This window comes from Cupressus sempervirens, chromosome 10 (genome assembly GCF_028749045.1).
Source record: "Cupressus sempervirens isolate cs-2001-9-10 chromosome 10, ASM2874904v1, whole genome shotgun sequence".
In the NCBI taxonomy this organism is placed as follows: Eukaryota; Viridiplantae; Streptophyta; class Pinopsida; order Cupressales; family Cupressaceae; genus Cupressus; species Cupressus sempervirens.
The window spans coordinates 679901182-679924345 of NC_143127.1; the positions used below are offsets into that span (position 1 = coordinate 679901182).

Sequence of the window (23164 nt, forward strand, 5' to 3'; positions counted from 1 at the left end):
ATGTTTCAAGTGCAAGCGATATCACATGGAATACTTGCCAAAAGATTTAAGCTAAACGTTGAGGATTGGGAGATTGGACATGTCACAAATGATGGTCTTGTCAATCTTACAAATGAAATTCTTGTCCAATTATTCCAGGCCAACATCCACATCTTTGTTGCAGTGTCAAAATAATCATTGATGGGGAAATCTTATGCCTCAATCTCGCAAGGTTTTGTTTCCTTCACAAATGGTCTTGGTTTCTATTTCAAATGCCATGAGCCTATTGCAGTTGTTTAATTTGTCGAAGCTAATAAGAGGCTGTGATTAAACCATAGATGATGGGCGATGATAAAATACTACATGCAGTACAGAGATATGAATTTTGTAATGGGAATGCACATATTGGAGTTCTCTTTCCAAGGGAGTATGTACCCAATGGGCACACATACATGGTTCTGTATGTGAGAGTTAAATGGACTCAGGAAAGGAAGAGCATTCGATACTTGAGAATGATTTTACAAAGCAATGACATGGCCATCTGAATTCAACATCTAGTAATGCCCTACTTATCCTTCTGGAACACAAACATGTGGATGTGGATAGGAGAGAAGATAACCCTAGCCCAATTCAGACGGCTATTTTCTACAAAAGTAGTTCAAAATGAGAAAGATGAACGTGGAATTGTTGTTTCGAAAGGAGACGAAGGTGATTTTGTGATCATGGTTTTGGAAAACTTTATAACTAATGTTTTTCATCTTTGAAAAAGTAAATTTTAAATATATATATATATTATCTTCTATTCTAAAAACATAAGATTTATTATCTAAATTCATAAATTATTATGAATATATAATAATATTTTGTTTAATTTGATATATATATATATATATATATATATATATATATATATAAAGTCATTAATAAATTTGGAATTTATGATGTTTTATATATTTAATTTAATTTTAGATATAAATATTTCATTAAAATCCATAAAAAGTCAATATAATAAATTCCAACTTCGTTAAACTTTAAAAATGACATCCTCTATTTATATTGTCACCCATTTATAAATTTGAATCATAAACAATACTTTTTGCTTGGAAAATTTTGAGACTCAGACAGAGAGTCCAACCAGAAGAATAATTAGTTTGCAGAGTCACAACTCTAGACAGCTATTAAATTACCAAACTTATTCGTTATACCATTCATGGGATTTAAGCAGCCGCACATTGGAAGGTTCAAATTTATTACAGATCATGGAAAACGTGGAAGTAGGTAAAATTGTTTTGAAGTGCTGCTTTCCTTCAATCGACAACAGCATAAATGTTACCACCAAACTAACTTTACTGTTTGATGATAGATCCCTTTAAAGCTGATGCCTTCAACCGAATTCTCTCAACAATGAAGACAGCAAAAACGGGTTGTGCTAAATGTTATACATGGATTTACTTTTTTGTGTGTATAGTAGTGGTTTTAGCTCGTGGAGAGAACGTCATTGAGAGAGGAAATGCAAGCAGAGTTGTTAATGGGAATGTCAAGTTTTCCGCTTTGTACGCATTGGGGGACTCCATTGCTGATCCAGGCAATAATAATTTCATCCCCACCATTGCTCAGGCCAATCATCCACCATATGGCCAAGATTTTATTGACAAAAAAGCTACTGGTAGATTTTCCAATGGGAAACTCCCAACAGATTTCGTAGGTAACATTTCTTTTCTACTTTAGATGGCTTCAATATTTTCTTCAAGGAAGGATGACAATAGATTCAATGTGAAAAAAGGTCTTAGGTAATGTATATTTTATATGCTTTATATATAATTTTTATGAGAATCAATGATTTGTTGGTATTGGGAGTTCAAATTCATATGGTGGTATCAATTCTATTAATGGAACTTAACTTTGAGCTTTATGAAAGATAGGTTGTGTTGTTAAACTATTACATATAAAACAAATCTCTTATTTTCTTTTATAGAAAAAAATATTATATGAAAACTATATTATATGAACTACGTGGCAATTGTTAAACATAGGTAGTCCTAATTATCGAAAACCATATGAAAGTATATATCTATGAATATTTTTCATATCTAATTAATTTGATTTTCATTGCAGCTGCAGCATTAGGGTTAAAGGACACGCTTCCGGCATATTTGGAGGCTGATATAAGCACCCAAGATTTTCTAACGGGCCTAAGCTTTGCTTCAGCCGGTACTGGATATGATAACCTCACTGCCATGACCTTGGTAAGTAATATTTTTGTTCTAATATTTATTCTTGAACTCGCTATTGATATATATTAATAAATAATACTGGTTCAAGATTTATGAAGAAAAGAACCAGTAAGAAAATCTTCAATCTTTATCAAATACAAAAGATTACATAATTAGTAAATCTATAAGAATAGGTAACAAGAATGTAGAACCTCAGAACATAACAAACAAATGAGTAAAATTAATGTGGGATCTATGAAAAAGCTCTTATTTTGACATTAACTGATGGAAGTATTCGTTTAACATATATTTGCAGAATTTAATACCAATGTGGAAACAAGTAGAAATGTTTAAAGAGTACAAGCCACGTTTGGAGGGTATTGTAGGAAAGGAAAACTCGTCCAATATAATTGAGAATGCACTATTTCTAATGGTTGCTGGTACCAACGATTTTGTACTGAATTACTTGGCTCTTCCAACAAGAAGAAGTGAATTAAGCGTGGAGCAGTACCAGGATTTTCTACTTGATATTTCTAGCAATCTCATCAAGGTTCTGGTCGTAATTTCTATTTAATATTCAGAATGATTAAACGTTGCAAATTGTGTACTGACATACGAAGCTATTAAAGCTAATGAATTTATGAACATTATCTTATAGATGTTTGTGTTCCGTTGATTCCTAAACTAAAAGTGTTTTCCCAAGCTTATATTCTTCGGTAGTGTGATGCTTAACAATGGCCGTTTGTGTTATTATCTATCGTATTATTTTGCTAATATTACCAATGTTTTTCTGTTAATCCTTTCTTGTCAAGTGCTGAGATTTATTATGAGATTTGGTTAAACAGGATTTGTACAAAGTGGGTGCTCGAAAGATAGGTGTTACCGGGCTCCCTCCACTGGGATGCTTGCCTGTGGAGAGAGATAATGAAATGCATTCGGCAGGATCAGCGTGTATTGAAGAGTCCAACCAAATTGCAATCTCATACAACACAAAACTGAAGAAAAATTTGGAGAAACTGCAACCTCACCTTCCCCTAATAAAATTGGCATACCTCGACATTTACGACATCCTTTTGGACATTATCATATATCCTAGGAAATATGGTATGAATATACATTAAAAAATTGGTTGCTAGGTGGATGAATTTTATTATTTATATAATGTTGGTATAATGAATCAATTATTGTAAGCTTTAGTTAGTTTTATGAGTAATTGTTTATAGCAATTTATCTACCATGAGACTCATGTTTTCACCTCATATTCTACTATTAATTTCTTTCAATTCTAGAAATATTAAATTATATTTGTAATGTTTCACAATTATCTTATTTTAATTTTTAATTTTTAATGACCATTTCTTTTATCTAATTTTTCTGTTAATTTTCTAGTTTTTTCATATTCTACTATTAGTTTCCCTCAATTCTAGAAATATTAAATTATATTTGTAATGTTTCACAATTATCTTATTTTAATTTTTAATTTCTAATGACTATTTCTTCTATCTAAATGGTTCCTCTTAATTTTGCTAGTGTTTTTTTTAAAAAAATTCTATTCAAAAATCTAAAATATTTGTTGTGCAACTTGTTTTCTTCTGTTAGTTTTCCTCCAATCTAGAAATGTTAATTATACTTGTAATGTTTGATGGTTGTCTTATTTTTATTTTTATTTTTATTGTTTAACTACTATTTCATTTTTCTAATTGGTGCCTCATATTTTTGCAAGTATTTTCTTTTCTTTTCAAATATTCAAAATATTTCCAATCAAAAGAAAACAAAAATAAACATTTCTACACTTCTTAGAAAAATTCCAAAAAATATTTAACATTTCTTTAAAAAAATTCTTATGTATTTTAATTTTTGTTATAACAGAAATGAAAAAAAAAAAAATTGATGAAACACTTTTTACACCACACATTTTCTCAAAGTTATTGGCACATTCTCTTTTGCTATTAATTATTATTTTATTTTTGTATTAGACAGGACTCCAATTGTATCACAACTCTTGTTTTCATTAGAAATGAATTCTTCTAAATTATTACATATAAACTATTTTTTAATAAATATGATTTAAAAATATTACAAGTATTCTCATAAATTCGATTTGGTGCAGGGTTTGATTCATCAAATAGGGGCTATTGTGGGACAGGATCCCTAGAAATGGCGATCGCCTGCAATGTTTTGACTCCAATTACTTGTGCAGATGCTTCAAAATTTGTTTTCTGGGATGCAGTTCATCCAACACAGAAGGCATATGAAATACTTGCTAACAAGTTGCTAGAAAAATATATAAAATTTCTATAAGAAGCTCATATGATGTGAGTGGTGCGAAGATGATCATTAATTCATCAATGACTGTTAAGTGTTATAGTATAAGATATAGGACAAGTTTGTTGGGCGTTTTGAACATGGCATTTTTCATAGTTAAGTCCTCTTTGCAGGCTGTTGACAGGTCCAACTCAACTCCATCAATTTTATTAGGAAATATAAAAGCCCATTATGGTTACCATCAAATTTGCATGATAGAGGAAAATAATTTTTGAATGGAGGATTCAATATGATATATGAGTTAATATGGGAGTATGACTTTATGCTGATATAATGTCATTAATATTCTATGTAATGATATTCATTTCAAGGGGAATCAAGAAATATGGTACGAAGAAAAAATCTAAATATGAGCTTTGTTGAACATATATTCTTAGCATTAATTTATAGGTGCTTAGCATAAACTTATAGAACGATACAATTAAATGTGAGTCATATTATTAGGTATGGTATTTATTTGAGTGAATGCAACATGAATGGCATTTTATTGCATATAAACTATGTAGTTCATTGGTTGGTCTTTGTTGATAGTGTAGTTGGGAGTATCCAATTCACCTTTTTAAAATCCTACCATAAAATAAGTATCAAACATACTTAGATATCCTGCTATAGACAACCTTGTTAAGTATGCATTTACAACCACTTACCAAATTTCATCTGTCAAACTACTTGTCCTCCTCATAATCACTTTTGGTTTTCACATCATACCTCTAACTAATGCAATTTTGAATCGGTTTCATGTTGTTCACAAACTTTGCACAAGAAGTGGTTTTGGCTAACCATAAGCCTCACATACAAGTTTTTAGTAATTGAAAATTTCACATGAGATGGTTTCAAATCATGAAAAACATAGCACTGAAAAAACATAATCCAGAGAAATTATCAGTACTTTGAACTAACTTCCTTCTTTACCTCCATTAAAAGTGATTGTTGAGTCCACATATTTAAAGAAATCCATCTGCTAAGATACATCAGTACTTGGTAATTGTAATTGCAAGTTCTATAGGAATACATTTTATATACATGGTCCAACAATATGTTAAACCAAAAAGATTTGGGGTATTGGGTAGAACTAATCATGGACCCCTTAAAATATAGTAAGTATTAACTTTAAACAACCAAGCTAAAAAATATTTCAATGCATCCACATATTATGGTGTCTTTCTCATGCTATTAAGCAAAGATCATAATATACTAAGAAATACAAGAATTAAAGTCTAGATTACTAGAACTATTAAGAAAAACCATAGACCTTTTTTGACATGAATTTTTTTTTAGCAAACAAATTCCTTCATATTAGATCCAAATACTTTGCATCTAAAAGAATTAAAACTCTCTTGCAACTAGATTCTTTAATTGTGGATATGTACATTCTTTCATAGGCCAAGCCTATAGGCATCACTTAGCACATGGATATACACTAGAGATGAAACATAACTTCCTTTAATTGCCACCAAATTCTCCATTGCATTCAAGTAATTTCATTAAAGTACCTCATTGATGGGACTCCAATCACCTTCTATTATGATAGATGGTGAGATCTTCAATAATTCAAGACCTTTTCCATTGAGCATGATTCCATTTTCCATTGAAAATTTCCTACAAATGTTTTATAACATGCTTGGCTTTTCCATAGTCAATTCAACAAACAATGTCTTCATGATTTTTAAGTTACCCTCCTTTAATAGCTCTTCATGGGATATTTTTTAAAGAAATTTTCACCTTCCCCTGATCTATTATTCCAAATAAATTCAACATCTTTTAGGAGAAATAAAATTATCTTTTATGTGCAATTTCTAATCCTCATTTGTGCCCAACACTTTATTTTTAAAATATCCAATTTGAAAAACTACATAGAAATAATATTTTAGACCTTGTGTTGTTGATGATATTTTTTATAAATAACACCTCTTTTTTGGGTAAAACAATTAAATTTGCAATGCAGAGTTCCTCTTCTAAGATTTCATTCAGAAATATTGATTTCACATCCATCTGATACACTTTGAATCCTTTATGTGTTGCATATGCAAGGAGTGTTCTAACACCTTCTAGTCTAGTATCAGGAGAATTTTTTTCTCCATAGTCAATACCTTCCTCTTGAGGATAGACCTAACAAACTAGCCTTTCCCTGTTTCTTGAAACTTCTCCATTCTCATTCAACTTATTTCTGAATACCCATTTTGTGCTAATTATGATTTTATCCTTGGGTCTAGGAAAAAGTGTCCAAGTATTATTCCTTTCAATTCGATCAATTTCTTCATTCTATGTTTAATTTAAATAATAAATTTTAATTTTAAATGTTTCCTCCATCATGAATGTTGAAATGTAGTTAATTTTTTGAAGTGTGCTTATTAAAAACTTTCCAAGAGAATACATAAGGTTCATGAATCTTCTTTCCACCTAGTGCATTGTCCATATTGACCTCTTTCTATCACTAGATTAATTTTAAAGATAGCAAAAATATTCTTACCATTCAATAATTCTAAACAATATTGACATCATTTATCACACCAATCATGCCATTCTTATCAAAATAAAGTGGTATATACATCTATAAAACCCTCCTTTAAACCTAATGCAGTAGATGTCTACTAGAAAATAACATTTTCATTCCAAGATTTCTATTAGGATTCATGTATTCCTAATATCTACTATAGGTAGGGGGTGCATAATTGCAACTTTTGTAATTCATCAAATTCCAAATGAAAGACAATTCATTAATTAAATAACCAATTGACAACAAATAATAGCTAGCACATTATATCCAAAAACCCACAAAAGAATCCTTGCCAAACATACATTTATCCACAAAGAATCCTTTCCCAGCATAGCTTATATTTAGATACTTGTGTTAACATATTTATATTAGTGGGATATAATGTGCTAGCTATTAATCATTTAAATTCCACCAAGATGAACAATTTATGTTTAAATATAAGAATGACTAGTAGGAGACACCAAAGTTCACTTGTATGAGCCATTTTTTTTAGAATTTATATATTTCAATATGTAATGAAGCAAATAGTGTTGACTAGCTTGTATGAGAAAACTAGGAATCAAGGACCTATCACCTCTTAAATTGGGAGGAGGATGACCCACTAGATTTGAGGAGGTTTAAATGCCAAGTGAATATAGTGATCATTTGCAAATTATTGAACATGATTGTGTGAATGGAATGAGAAATTGAAAGATATATTACTAGGAAGAACAAGAAGGAACTTTCTATTAAATAGAGGTAGTTATTAGACTAACATGAAAATTACGAAAATAGGTATGAGAAACTAACCCAAAGATTTCTTGTACTTGAAATATGAGTCCAAATTTTTTGTTGAGAGTAACTTGCAATGTAAGGGGTAACTTGACTTAATCTTTCTTGTTAGAGTGGAGTAGTCATGCCCAAGGATGTGTCTAAACACAGAGAAAAAAAGTAATTAGTTCAATAACATGGTTGTTCCCTTATCATCAAAAAATTATTGAAGTTTCCTCACAAATGGACTATCTACACTATTCAATAGAATGGATATCATCCCTTCTAGTGGAAAAGAAGAAATATGTCTATTGAAATAGATAAAATAGCTACCCTAAATACTTTGGATGTATCTTTTCCAAATGCTAGAAAACAAGATATGAAATGCATCCCTTAACCTATCTAAATATATTCATAATTGATTCAAATATTCTTCTACCACAGGAATAGTATCCAAATAAAAAATTGACACCAACCCAATATATATAAAAAATAATTTAGATCATCCTTAAGCTTAGTTGAAGGTAAAACTCAACAGATGTCAACTTATTATAAAGTAGAAATTATGATAGCTCATACTAAATCTTCCTAAATTGTTGTATTTAGTGAAGATGTGCTAAATAAATGGTATTTTAATCTTCAAATATTAAATTTAACCTACCCATTTATCCTATGAACAACTTCTTGAAGATATATAGGGACCCCAAGTTCTATCATCTTGTGCCAAAGCTTATCTGTAGAGATTATGTCAAAAGATCTTTTAAAATCTATAAAGTTGAAAAATACTTTCTCCTTTTACTCCCATTTTTGTCAATGATGTGACTTAAATTTTTTTCTTAGATAATCGTGAAATACTTAGGTCTAAATCTTGCTTACCTTTTCGTGTGTATTTCCCTTTTTTCGATGTACTTACTAATTCTATTTGCTATGACACTTCCGAATAACTACATAGACAAAGGATTTATCATATCAGCCCTATAATTGGAGGAATAATATTGATCTTACCACTCTTAAAAAGGGGAATCACAAGACTAGTTTCCAATCTAAGGGAAACACTTATTAATTATTGTTGTTGATTTTTTTGTGAGGTAAGATACATGAGTCTTCATGCTTTAAATGTGCAAGTAATATTTTATTATTATTTATTATACAAAAGATACTATTAATGATGGAATTAATAAGGCCATCTTTCTTCTCTGAAGTAGATAACCCTTGCACGAAAAACCATTTGGATCAAAATCTCCCTCAGACACTATGTATGTCTTTCCTTGTTGCCTCTAACCCTTTATGTATGTCTTTCCTTGTTGCCTCTAACCCTTTCAATTTTTTTTTCATTAATTCCTTTATTCCCTATTTCTTGATATGCTCGGAACTTTTGTTAAATGTTAAAGGTACTTCTTCTAGCTATTGAATCCCTCCTTAAGGGTGTGGATTTCTGTTGGGCTCTCATTCAAATAGCTAGGCCTTAGAAAACATCCTCTAAAGATTTGGATCTTCTAACATTTGACTCTATTTTTAAGAAATTAATTCTATATGATTTCCCCCTCAAATTTAAAAAACTAACTGATGAACACATAGAAATCATGGTCATAGAAGCTATGATGATTATAGCTTCTCAACTGTATGATGATATTGAGCTAGAGAAAAGGTTAGATAAATCTTTCCCTATTGGCTCTATTCTTGGTCATCCCTTGCAAGGGAATGTGACTTTTATAACAAATTTGGTCTCTAATTATGATCTTACACCTGACTGTATGGCCAATTGTCAACTTTTTGAAATATAGTTAAATAATCACCCTAATATGGACTTAGATTTGACTGTTAACTTGTCCATTGTTCAAACCCCCATGCATCCTAAACTTCTTGACAAGGTCCCTAAACCTAGAGGTAGAAATTCTAAAGCAACAAAAGTAAAGGAGAAAATTGAGGCAAGTATTCAATCAACTTTGGAGGGAAGGTTTTCCATTCTAAGGTGTAGTTCAACAAGGATAACTAAGTGTTCTCCTTTCTTGCAATGAAGATTCTATCTTGGAATGCCTTTGACAAGTGAAATAGAATCAAGCAACAACTTTGTTCTTCTCAATTTGATACTATTATCTTACAAGAGACTAATTTTTTTCCTAACAATTTTCAATCCATTGTGGTAAAATGAAACATCTAATAGCGCTCATCAGTCTTAGCAAATAGTGCTTATGGGGGTTTGGCTATCCTATGGAACCATAAAATAGTTATTATACATACACTAGCATTTGAAAAAAAATGTTAATTGGTTAGCATTAGACATTTTAACCTCTCCTTCTTTATTATTAATTTTTATGGGCCCACTTCTTCTTCAGACAAGGCTCAACTTTGGAAAACTTTGACTAGTATTATCTTATAGCTTTCTAGCAGGAAGTTCATAGTAGCTGGTGATTTTAGTGCTACTTTAGGGCCTATTGATAAGAAAGGGGTATTGCCCCACCTGCTTAAATAGTGAGGGAATTTAATAATTTTATTCTTAATAATAACTTATGTAGTGCCCCAAAATGGTTCCTTTACTTGGACAAACCATAGGATAGGGTGTTGAAAACAATTGGTTAATTATGTATTATCTTTGATGTTAAACAAAATTTCATATCATTTCTTGTTAGTGTATGTCAAGATAACTCAAGCAATGAAGATAGTTTTTTGTATCTGCCAAGCATTCTAGAGTTTACCAAGTTTAGAAGATAGTTTCTACCAAGTTTACTTGGGTGACAAAGAGAAGATCATAGAAGTTGAGTGTTAATCGAGCTCATTTGGTTAATAAAGGAAAAGTTGGATGGAACTAGAGTGTTAACTAAGCTCACTTGGTTACCAAAAGAACTTTGTGAATATGAATTGTTAACCAAGTTCACTTGATTAACAAAGGAAAATTGTTTCTAAGTTAGTGTCTACTAAGTAGGGTCAACTAACAAAGGATTTTTTTGTTTTGGCATATTGAGCTCAATTGATTTGTTTGTTGGTTCTAGCTGATTGAGGAGATGAATATTAAGTATTGTAAGTTGTATTCAAGCCAAATTGACAATGTGCAAGATATAAATATAAGGTCAAGTTGAGGATTGAAAGTGTGCAAGTAATAGAAGATTTGAAGATTCTTAGAGGAAGTGAATTAGAAAGATAAGAAAAATATCCTTTTTGAGTTACAAAGATACATTCAATCAGAAATGATCAAGTATACAAGCTAGAATTGAGATATATAATTAGAAATTTAGTTACATTAGAAATTAGGCCATCCTACTATTACTCTCTAACCATTGTAGTAATGATTTCAATCTTTGAATAGAGTTGACTTAACAACTATTTGTAAATCCTCTAACAAGGTGTCATTTCTCGATTGAAGTGTCTAAAGACCTCTAACAAGGCCACTCCTAATAGGGTGATTAAATCCTTCAATAGGGTCACACCTATTAGTGTGTTTTGTAACATTTAAATAGAGTTGGCTCCTAACAGAGCTCACTTCAAAAGAGTAAAAATTAGTAACTAGTTGCAATTGGTGGTTTTTCCCAAATTGGGTTTCCATGTTAAATCTTGGTGTCACTTGTGTTCATGCTATTTATTTTATGTGTATGCAACTAAGTTAAGTAAGGCTAATCACAAATAATATCTTAATATTTTCATTTTTTGAGTTGCTATTGCTATTTCAGTGTTTGTTGAGTTACAACATTTACTAGTGTAAATCAAGTGCCTATGTATTTGTCGAGCATCAATATTTTTAGTGAAGTTCATAATTTATGTTGACATCTAAGGGATGTAAATTTATTTTAGTGGTAAATTATTCACCACTCCCCTCTCAATTACTCCTCTTATATTTCCAACAATTGGTATTAGAGATTCTTGGTGCTTGCAGAGAAGGTTTCAAGGACCTAAGCTAAAGATTGAGATGGTTTACAAAAGAGAGATTCCCAAGCTAAACAAATATAACTTTGAGGAAAGGTAAGAACTTATGAAGCTTCACCTAGAAACCATCAATGATTCAAGTTTGAAATATCTAAAAAATTATTATAAGACTCCTACTAGAACATTAATTGTGGAATACATTGCTAAAAAGAAAAAAAATAACATCATGATGATTGACATTGCATCAACTCTTAACTATGCTAAATTTGATGAGGTCGAAGGATGTGCTACTACTCATGACATGTGGACCAAACTAAAGGATATCTATGGAGGTGATGATAACATAAAAAGAGACAAGGAAAAAAGCTTGAGAGGCTAGTTTGATCAAATAAAAATGAGAGAGGATGAAAACATTGTAAGATATGTTGATAGATTTAAAGCTAGTATAAGTGTTGTTAAAGCCTCTAGAGGAACAATTGAAGATGTAACAGTGGTAAGAAAGGTACTCAAAACCCTTCTTCTTATTTATGCAATTAGAGTATCTATTATTCGAGAGATGAGAGGTGATCCAAATAACAAGATAACTTTGGATGCTCTAGTTAGAAGATTGATTGCATTTGAACTAGATAACTATGATAATTATACTCCTAGTTCTAGAAATCTTGAGTCTACATTTGAAGCCAAGGTATCACTCAAGAAGAAAGCTAAAAGATCTAAAAGAAAATAACCTAAAAGTGAAGAGGAAGATAGTTATGACATTGATCTTGAAGGCATTGAAGCATTTATTGCAAGAAGGTATCCCAAAGGAAAAGGAAGGTATAAAGGTAAAAAATCCTTTAATCTATTTCTCTTGTGAAGAAGTTGGACACTTTGTTGCAAGATGTCCAAATAGAGAAGACAAAGATGAAAAGAAGCACAAAAAGTATAAAGGCAAGAAGGATTTCAAGAACTTCAAGGACTACAAGGACAAAGGTACGAAATCTTGTCTGATGGCTAAAGATTTAGATAGTAGTGAAGATGATGAAATAGTATATATTGTCGTAAAAGATGAATCTAATGATGAAGGAGATAAAATGAAACTTATCTCTCATGTTAGAAAAAATGATACATGGATTATTGATAGTTGCTTCTCATGTCATATGACTGGTGACAAAACAAATTTTGAACATATGAAAAATCATGATGGTGGATGTGTGAGATTTGGAAATAGTGAACCATGGTGCATAAGGTGAAAAGATTGTATCTCACTAACCAATGAAAATAGATTTGATAATGCTTATTGGGTTGAAGGACTAAAGTATAATCTACTAAGTGTGGCACAATTGATACACTGGATTTGAGGTAGAATTCATGAACAGGAAGGCCAAGCTACTGGATGTAAAAGGAAATCTGGTTGGGTCTAGCAAACAAACAAAAGACAACCTATTCTACCTAGATCTCAATGAAAGTCCATGTTTTATTGCTCAAGTAGAAGAAAGCTGGTTATGGCATAAAAGGTTATGTTATGTGAACTTTGATATTCTAATCAAGGTAAGAAAGAAGAAAAGAGTTAGAGGTATTCCTAGTCTGAAGAAACCTAATATGAGCCTATGCAAAAAATGTCAAATTGGTAAGATGGGAAAGACAAATTTCAAAAGAAAGGACTATCATTCTGAAGAAGTCTTGGAGCTAGTTCATATAGACTTATATGGACCTACTAGAATAAAGACCTACAATGGAGACAAGTATTTTATTCTTTTCATTGATGATTATTCTAGAATGATGACTGCAATGTATCTAAAAGAAAAGTTTGAAGCATTTCAAAAGTTTAAATGGTATCTAGCAAGAGTAGAGAAAGAAACTCAAAAGAAGCTAAAGTTTTTGAGATCAAAGAAAGTTGGTGAATTCATTTCCAATGAGTTCAATAAATTCTACATTGAAAGAGGAATTAAGAGACAAGTATCACCCCCTAGTTCACCACAACAAATGGTATAGCTGAAAAAAGGAATAGATGAATCATGGAAATTGCAAGAACTTTAATAATAGAAAAGAGTGTTGCAATCAAATACTAGAAGGAAGCAATCGAGACAACAATGCATACCTTGAACAAAGTATACTTGAAGAAAGACACAAATAAAACTTCTTATGAACTATGGTATGGCTACAAATCTTATGTAGGTTACTTAAAAATATTTGGTAGAAAATGTTATATCTTGAAGGAATCTAAGAAAGGTAAATTTGATGTCAAAGGTGATTAAGGCATATTCCTAGTATACTCCTGCAAAAAGAAAACATTATAAACATTTGAATTTATCAACTCATAAGATCATACAAAGTGCACATGTAATAATTGATAAGTTTGTGAAAAAGAGTGAAGAAGAAAGTAGCAAGAATCTAAGGATTACAAAAAGTTTGTCTACTATGAACTTGATACATTACCAAATCAAATTGGAAGTCAAAAAACTTCAACTCATGAGTCCCCAAAATCTCCAAAAGCTATCTAGTTGCAACCAATACAACCCAAGTCATATTCTGAAGAACCCAAGTCATAGTCAAGCTACCAAGCTATTGTAGAGCAAACTGAGTCTAATGGACTTGAGTCATAGACAGTGGGACCAAAGCTTCATACAAAAGACTATGGTGAGGTTAGTGGAACAAATTTTAGCACATGTGTTAGCAAGATATTTTAGAAGGCACTATCACCTAATCAAATCATTGGAGATAAGTCAGATGGAATAATGACAAGAAACAAATTGAAAGGTACGTGTTTGCTTGCCGAATTTGAACCAAGACTAGTGAAAGATGCTTTGGATAATGAAAGTTGGATTGAAGCTATGAATGAATAAGTATAATAGATAGAGAGGAATAAGTCTTGGACTCTTGTTTCTAGACCTAAGGATAAAAATGTAATTGGCACAAAGTGGGTTTTTAGAAACAAATTGAATGAAGATGGAGAAGTTTCCAAAAATAAAGCAACGTAAGTATGCAAAGGTTATTCTCAAGAAGAAGGTTTTGATTATGGTGAAACTTTTTCTCCTATTGCTATAGTAGAAGGTGTTAGAAATTTATTATCCTACACATAAAGGATTTAAAGTTTATCAAATTGATTTTGTACATTCTTGAATGGAATTCTTGAAGATGAAGTTTAGATAGAATAATTTTAAGGTTTTGTGGATTTTAGCAGAAAGGATATGGTCTATAAATTACACAAAACATTGTACAGTCTCCAAAAAGTTCTCAGAGCTTGGTATGACAGAATTCATAACTACTTGATAAAGATTGGTTTTCAAAGAACAAATGATAACTGCAAACTTTATATCAAAGAAGGACCAGACAAGAAAATTATATTGGCTGAAATATTTGTGGGTGACACTTTATTTATAGGAAATGATGATTTATGAAAGGTATTTTCAGAAGAGATGAGTAAAGAATTTTAGATGTCCATGTTTGGAGAGGTAACATTCTTTTTTGGAATATAGATCTAGCAGAAGAAAGATATTATCTATATTACTCAATCCAAATATATCAAGGAGATACTAAAGAAGTATGGAATGGAAGATGCAAGACCAGTTGGAATGCCTATATCTATGGGACATAAGCTTTGCAAAAATGATGATTCGAAAGAAGTAGATCAAACCACATACAAATCAATGATTGGAAAGTTGCAATATGTAGTGCACAAAAGGCTTGATATTGTATTATCACCTATTATAGTGGCAAGATTCTTAGAAAATCCTAAAGAAAATCACATGATGGAAATCAAGAGAATCATGAGGTGTCTAAAGGGTACTAAAGACTATAAATTTCGGTACAAGAAAGGAGGAAATTTGGATTTGAAAGTATTCAAAAATACTAATTGGGTAGGAAGTGTTGATGAAAAAAAGAACACCAGTGGTAGAGCATTCTTTCTTGATAAAAGAATAGTGTCTTGGACAAGCAAGAAGCATAATTGTATTTCTTAGTCTACAAAAAAGGCAAAATATGTGGCAACAATAGTTAATTGTTCCAATGTTGTTTGGTTCAAGCAATTATTGGTAGGTATGAAGATAGAAATCAAGGATCTAGTTGTTATATTTTTTGATAGCACTAGTGCAATTAATATATCAAAGAATCCTTTGATGCATACCAAAACCAAGCATATTGCTATAAAATATTTTTTTTTGAGAGAATTGGTACACGATAAAGAGGTAAGATTAGAATGTGTTAATAATAAAGAAAAAATTGTAAAAATATTCACTAAGCTATTACCTAAGGATGTATTTTTGTATTTAAGAGGTAGGTTTTGGGTTATTCCCCTATCTGAAGCTCACTAAATGAATTTTTGTGATGCATCAACTAGAGCATGTTGAAGATTAGTTAGTTGATGCAATATCAAAAAGGGTACATTGCATATGAATAATTACATGAGGTAGACTACTATCATGCCCACAATACGAGGGCAAAAACACACAATTTTTTTTTTTAAATCTTAATAATAATAAGTTCACTAAAGTTTAAGAGTTGAATTCGCAAGTACAAGAATAGGTTTACTAAATACATCTTAAGATTTATAATCATGAGAAGAAATAAATCGATAAAGTTAATAATCTTGTTATTAAATTGGTATCAACATTAGTTTTTCTATTACATTATCTGAACAATATTATAATAGAATTTTTAGAACTCATTTAAATTAAATGACACATCTAACTTCCATGAAAAATATACTTTATTTAACTTTACTCAAATCATAGTTTTATTTAAATCTATAATACTATTAGGAATAAAACATTTCTAAAGATAAAACAATATAGATTAAACTTAAATTTAACATAGATAATAAAACAAAATAACATACTCTACAAATCTGACATCAAAAGCAAAATTAGTACACCTAATACTAAATGAATTTACATTTGCACTAACTACAATTTTAAAAAAGATTATAATTGTCTAACATTTTAAAAAGAATACTAAAATATCCTAAAAACATGTTAAACTCTAATATTAAAGTAAGCTAATAATTAAACACATATTAATTACTTAATAATAAAAACTCTTTTAATTTAAATTACAATTTACAAACACTTAACTAAACAAAACTAAAATATGACTTATCTTAAATAACTAAACAACCTTTAAATTAAAACTAATATTACCTACTGCAACAAATCCTAGAAAACTAAATTAACATTAATAAAATAAAATAAAAAGAAGTAACCTAAATATTATTAATTACATTTACTAACCTTAACCAAAACTAACTGAAAACTTTAATAACATAAACTAACTTACCATACATATTAACAAAACTTTAACTAAATTAATTTTTTATAACATCCCATTGATTTCTAACCTAACTCCCTACAAGGTGGCACCCAAATACCACACTAGTTTCCTTTATTCCCAAGTTCCTAGTGCTTTTCAACCTCCACTCTGCCTAAGGTGAGATCATGCACTAACAAGGTGAAATGGTTGGAGAAGGATTCAACCATAAAGTAAAGTTGGTAACAAAAAGATGTTTATTAGTTTAACATTAAAACTACTTTTCTCCAAACCACGTGGTCCCTTTTGTTGTGAATTGCATGGGAGTCTTCAAGGGTCAAATCACCATTAAATAGCATTGATTTTGCTTAAAGTTCACTCTACCTCCCAGTCACAGTACTGACACCTAGGAAGGGGAATAAAAGGATATACATAAGTTTTAAAGTCTTCCACACCCCTCTCTCCCCAAACAAACACTTGGTGATGTGCTTTCCTAAGTCAAGTTGACATTGACCATGGTGATAGTTGTTCCATTACTATTGGCAACCCTCTCAGATCCCAACGTGGGTATTGGGAGTAAGATATTTGTTGGACCAATGACAAGATAGGAGTTACTTTGAAAAAGTTTGGTAGCTCAAGTTTTAGGATAGGATTTTAGGATAATAAGAATAGATAATAAGAATAATGATTATATATATATATTCTTTCTAATATATATATTTTTGATTTAAATTTAAAAGAGCATCAACAGAGAATATTCTCTATTTCAACAAAAGTTTTAATTTTGCTTGCCCATACAAAAACTAGAGAGTTTTTGCTCTCTTCGGACAATTTTTTTTTGATGTCTTAATTTATGCTAAGTATAGATTTTCAAGTGACTATACTTTTTTTTTGATAAAAGGGGTAATGTTATTTTGATGGGTTTAACCTAAAGTTTAATAGTACTATTAAAAATACAAGATCCATTTTAACAACAACGATGCAAAATTGTTTTATTTCCAATAATCATGAAAACTAAACCTTAATTCCTAACATTTTTTTTTTTCATTTTCAACATATAAGAAAAATTGAAATTTTGCTTAATTGAACCATCATCATTTCATCTTATTTTTGATGTGTATCCATATAACTGAAAGATACCAAAAATCTCATGAGAAACAATAATACTCAATCACCCTTTTATTGGAAAACCTAATTCAAAGGCTCAGCTGGGAAAGAACCAAGAAGAAAACCCGACATCATTTCCATTACAACAAGGTTTTGAAATAAAAATTACATAGGATTTTAATTCCAAAATTACAACAATTTAGTTGAATTTCCTTCATGACCCTTATCAAGGGATCCATATCATTTTCTGCAATACATTGCTAAGATCATGGAGAGAACAGAATCTGATCAGGTGTCAACAAGCATGACCAAGAGACAAAATCAAACATGCATATTCATACTAGGTTTCCACAACAAGATTCACAATGAATCAAAACTAGCAAAAGATGGATTTTTCCAATAGGAGATGTCAGGCACAACACCCAAATAGATTTCCAATCGGGGCTATAAATCAAGAACTTTTGTTCTTCCATTTTAACATGCCAAAACTCATACAAGGTTTGTGTTGACAGGTAGGGACCAATAACACCCTACCCTCTCTCCCTCTTCTCATCCTGAAAAGAGACTCTACACTGTTGGAGTCCAACTAAAAAGACCTTTTCCGAAATTGGCCACTTCTGCCCTATCCAAGGGTGAGTATTGCCAAAACACCCATACAAGAAAACTTCAAAATTCAAACAAGAACATGAAAGAAAAGCATTCAAGAACATGATTTCAATCCTTCCCAACATACTGAACATACATACAAGCATCCAAATAACAACACAATAGCATAAGCATGAAACAACCATAAACAAACTGAACAAGGGAGATGAAGAACTCCTACCTCCACAAAGAGGTAATGGTAAATGAACAATTTTGAGAAGAGCTTTTCCTCCCTTGCCTTCAATCTTCCAAGACTCCTCTCTAAAAGTAGAGATTAGGTAACAACCAAAACTACTCCAAGAAAGGCCTTTGAATAATATCCAAACTCAACCACCAAAAAGGGCAATAACTTCCCCCACTCACCTACAAATCTAGAAGTTTCTAACTCAACCAATCCTAAGGTTAACCACTCAATGGAGTTGAGGTGATGTAACTCATCATAACCACTTTCAATTTTTGCACAAAGGCAAAAATAGACTTTTTGAATGAGCTCAAAAGTCAATAAAAGGGGCGTAGGGGGTGGAAAATACCCCCAACCCATACCCATACCCCTTGGGTATAAATATTTCATGATTCAAGGCCTTGGGAAATGATTTGGGACCAAACAAATGCTAGGAATATTTAGGACCATCTACCAACTCCAAAATGCAGATTAAGCACTAATCCAGATTAGGGGTGACTAAACTCAATTAAGAAACAAATTAGAGAAAAAGGTTACTAACTTAGTCCGACTTAGTTCCAAAGGTTACACAGTTAACCCTAACTAGCATGCTAGAATGCATATGCAAATTCACAAGCGTTAAGCGACACTAAAGAACACAGTTACGAAACATAACATTTACTAATAACGAAAAGATACATTTATACATCTCACAATAAAATTAAGTTATGAACAACAAGGATTCTGCAAATGGCACATAGGCATCAGTTCCGTTCCTCTGTCAAGTTTCTCGGCTAAAATATTCTGCACACTCATTGCACACATCAGTAGTCCCATAAAATCACATGCACATATGTATATATGTATCAGAAAATCACATAAATTAAAACATACATCTATAAATCAGTCAAGGTTTCTCTCATCCTACTCAATTCTTAACCATTAAAATCTCTTAATCAGAGTGTTAATCCTAAATTTACTTATTTCATCAACATACATATACACAAAACATTAAACGACAAACATCAAATATTAGAAAGTAACATCACACAACATAAAATAATATACTATGTTCAAAGCATCAGATAATGTCTCGACATCTCAAGTCGTGAGTATCAAAATAATAATAATGTATCACTATGCTACAATGGGTCAGGGCGAGGCCTCACAACTACCATTCTGTACATATTGTCTTTGGCATGATATGTCAAAGAGGGAGAGTTTACTATCATATCTCAAAAAAAAAAATTTGAAGATACCAAAGAGGGAGAACTGGGTCTAATATCATAAAGACAGATTTTACTATTAGGAGAAGTTGTTGAAGACAAAGTTTTGTTGATAGAGGGAGAAACTGAAGGAAGAGAGAGTTCACACAGATAGAGGGAGTTCTAATGGATGAGATTCAAAATGAAACTAAGGATATGTTCCTTAATTTATTCTTGCTCTAAATTTTTATTATATTATGACATGTTGTGTTGCCATCAATTCCAAGAGAGAGAGATTGTTGAAAACAATTGGTTAATTTTGTATTGTCTTTGATGTTACACAAAATGTCATATCATTAACAATCAATGTATGCCAAGCTCACTCAAGTGATGAAGACAATTTCTTGTGTTCACTTGGTTAACATAGGAAAAACATTTTTGAGTTAGTATCTACTGAGCAAGGTTGACTAAGAAAGGATTTTCTTATTTTGGTATATTGAGTTCAATTGATTTGTTTGTTGGTTCTAGCCAACTGAGGAGATGAATATCAAATATTCTAAGTTATAGTATTCAAGCTAACTTGACAATGTGTAAGATATAAATATAAGGTCAAGTTGAGGATTGAATGTGTGCAAGTAATAGAAGATTTGAAGATTCTTAGAGGAAGCAAATTAGAAGGATAAGCAAAATATCCTTGTTGAGCTGCAAAGATACATTCGATTAGAAACAATCAAGTATACAAGTTAGAATTGAAATCTTTAATCAACAATTTAGTTGCATTAGAAATCAAGTCATCTCATTGTTACTCTCTAGTCATTGTAGCAGTGATCTAAATCTCTTAATAGAGTCATCTTAACAACTATTTGTAAATCCTCTAACAAGGTAGAATTTCTATATTAAAGTGTCTAAAGACCTCTAACAGGGCCACTCTTCATAGGGTGATTAAATCCTTTAATAGGATCACAACTAACAGTGTGTTTTGTAACCCTTAATAGGGTTGGCTCCTAATAGGGCTCATTTTAGAAGAGTAAAAATTAGTAAGTAGTTGCAATTGGTGGTTTTCTACAAATTGGGTTTCCATGTTAAATCTTAGTGTCACTTGTGTTCACGCTATTTATTCTATGTGTATGCAACTAAGTTAAGTAAGTTTAATAACATATAATGTCTTAAGATTTGGATTTGTTGAGAATTAGTATTTTTAGTGAAGATTATAATCTATGTTGACATCTAAGTGATCTAGGATTTATTTTAGTGGTAATTGACTCACCCTTCCCCTCTCAGTTACTCCTCTTATATTTCTAACACAATGTTCATGTAGATTGTTATTGGACTTGATAGATTCCTTTGCTCTCAAGTTTGGAAATTGGAAAATTTACCACTAAGTATGGACATTATTCCCTTCCTTGACTAAGACCACTTTCCCATTCAGCTAACTAATATCAACATGGTCATCGCTCCTTGGTCCTCTTTTAAATTCCAATCTATTTGGTTTTGTCATCCAATGTTTGATTCCCTCCTTAGGCAATGGTGGAGGTCAACTCCTTAGTAGGAGGATACTTTGATGTTTCAATTCTATAAAAAAAATTCATTTTTTCAAGCAACTCATCAAAGTCTAGAATATTATTATTTTCAAGAACATCTTTGACCAGAAATCTAAAGTAGAGAAAGATCTAGTTGCAATAAACTAGATCATTTTTGCTCATAGTTTAGATCCCCAAACGTATGAAGCATGTAAACACTTACAAGAGGAGTGAGCTGAACTTTGTGCTAGGGAGGAAGTGTATTGGGTAGAGAAATCTTGCAAATAATGGCTACAACTAGATGACCAAAATGTTATGTTTTTTCATGCCTCTGCTAAACTAAGATGACAACTAGGAGAATTTTCTCCATAACAGATGAAAATGGGAATCTAATCTTGGACCCTAACTCTATTTATAATTAAGGGTTTAACTTCTTTTTTAAATTACTCTCTCTTCCTAATATTGCCCTTTTTGATGAGTCTAGGATAGATGAACTTCTTGGTGTCATACCTCAACTTATCACTCCTCATGATAACCTTGTATTAATGGCTCCATTTACTTTTTTAGAGCTTAAAAATGTTGTCTTCTCATTAGACCCAGATAAATTTTATGGTCCAAATGGTTTTACGATCTTCTTCTTTCAAAAATGTTGGGATGTGATTTGTGTTGACCTCTTGGTTATGCTTGAAGAATCTAGGAAAAATTATGCCATGCTAAAATGTTTTAATACCACAAATCTAGTCCTTATTCCAAAGACTAATGGTCCTCACACATTTTCTACTTTAGGACAATCTCATTATGTAATACAATCTATAAGGTTGTTACTAAGGCAATCTATTTGCACTTGCAACACCTAGTCTCTAGAATTATCGCTCTTGAGCAAGAAGGATTTGTACCATGTAGAGAAACTACAAACAACTCCTTGTTGGCACATGAAACATTAAATTATATTAAAGAGGAAACCATCCCCAATTTTATTCAAACTAGACATGATTAAGGCATATGACATAATTAATTGGTCCTTTCCTATTCAGCTTCTGCTAAAATTTTATTTTTCAAAAAAATGGTGCAAATGGATTAAAGCTTCTATTTCAAGTGCCCGCTTTTCTGTTCTAATCAATGGTTCCTCAATTAGCTTCATTCCTTCAACACAAGGATTCAGACAAGGAAATATTTTATCTCCCTTTCTCTTTATCATTATGGAAGAAGAATTTACTCAATTCAATAGTTCATGTCATGTGTTGGGGCTTTGGTTAGGTGTCCATATTTTAGGTACCTCTATTTCGATTACTCATTCATTATTGACTAATGATACCTTATTATTTAGAAAAGAATCCATTTAGGAGGCTAAGAAAATGAATAATGTTTTGGATCTATACGCTACTAGATATAGATAGAAAATTAGTGCTCATAAGTCTAAGATTTATATATTCAGTACATCCCCTAGGTTTTGTTCTAGAATTGTGGATATTTTGGGAGTCCTGATAAATGAATTACCTTCTACTTATCTAGGGATTCCTTTCTTTATGGAGAATAATAAACCCCACTTCTAGAAGAATGTAATTGATTGAATCAAGGCAAGCGTGGTGGCTTGGAAAACCACATGGCTTTCTTTGTCTGATAGAATCCTTCTTATTAAATCAGTCCTGTCAGCTATCCCTAGGTATTATAACTCCATATTG

The 23164-nt window shown here is 31.2% G+C and overlaps 1 protein-coding gene across 1 annotated transcript; it reads left to right on the forward strand.

Moving 5' to 3' along the window:
• Positions 1–1379: 1379 nt before the first annotated feature.
• On the forward strand, positions 1380–4596 carry LOC149535638 (GDSL esterase/lipase At2g42990-like). Its single transcript, XM_089804204.1, has 5 exons — positions 1380–1684; positions 2095–2225; positions 2509–2742; positions 3038–3296; positions 4303–4596. Exons 1-5 carry the CDS (start codon positions 1384–1386, stop codon positions 4491–4493), a joined length of 1116 nt encoding a protein of 371 aa, XP_089660330.1. The 5' UTR covers positions 1380–1383; the 3' UTR covers positions 4494–4596.
• Positions 4597–23164: the final 18568 nt, after the last annotated feature.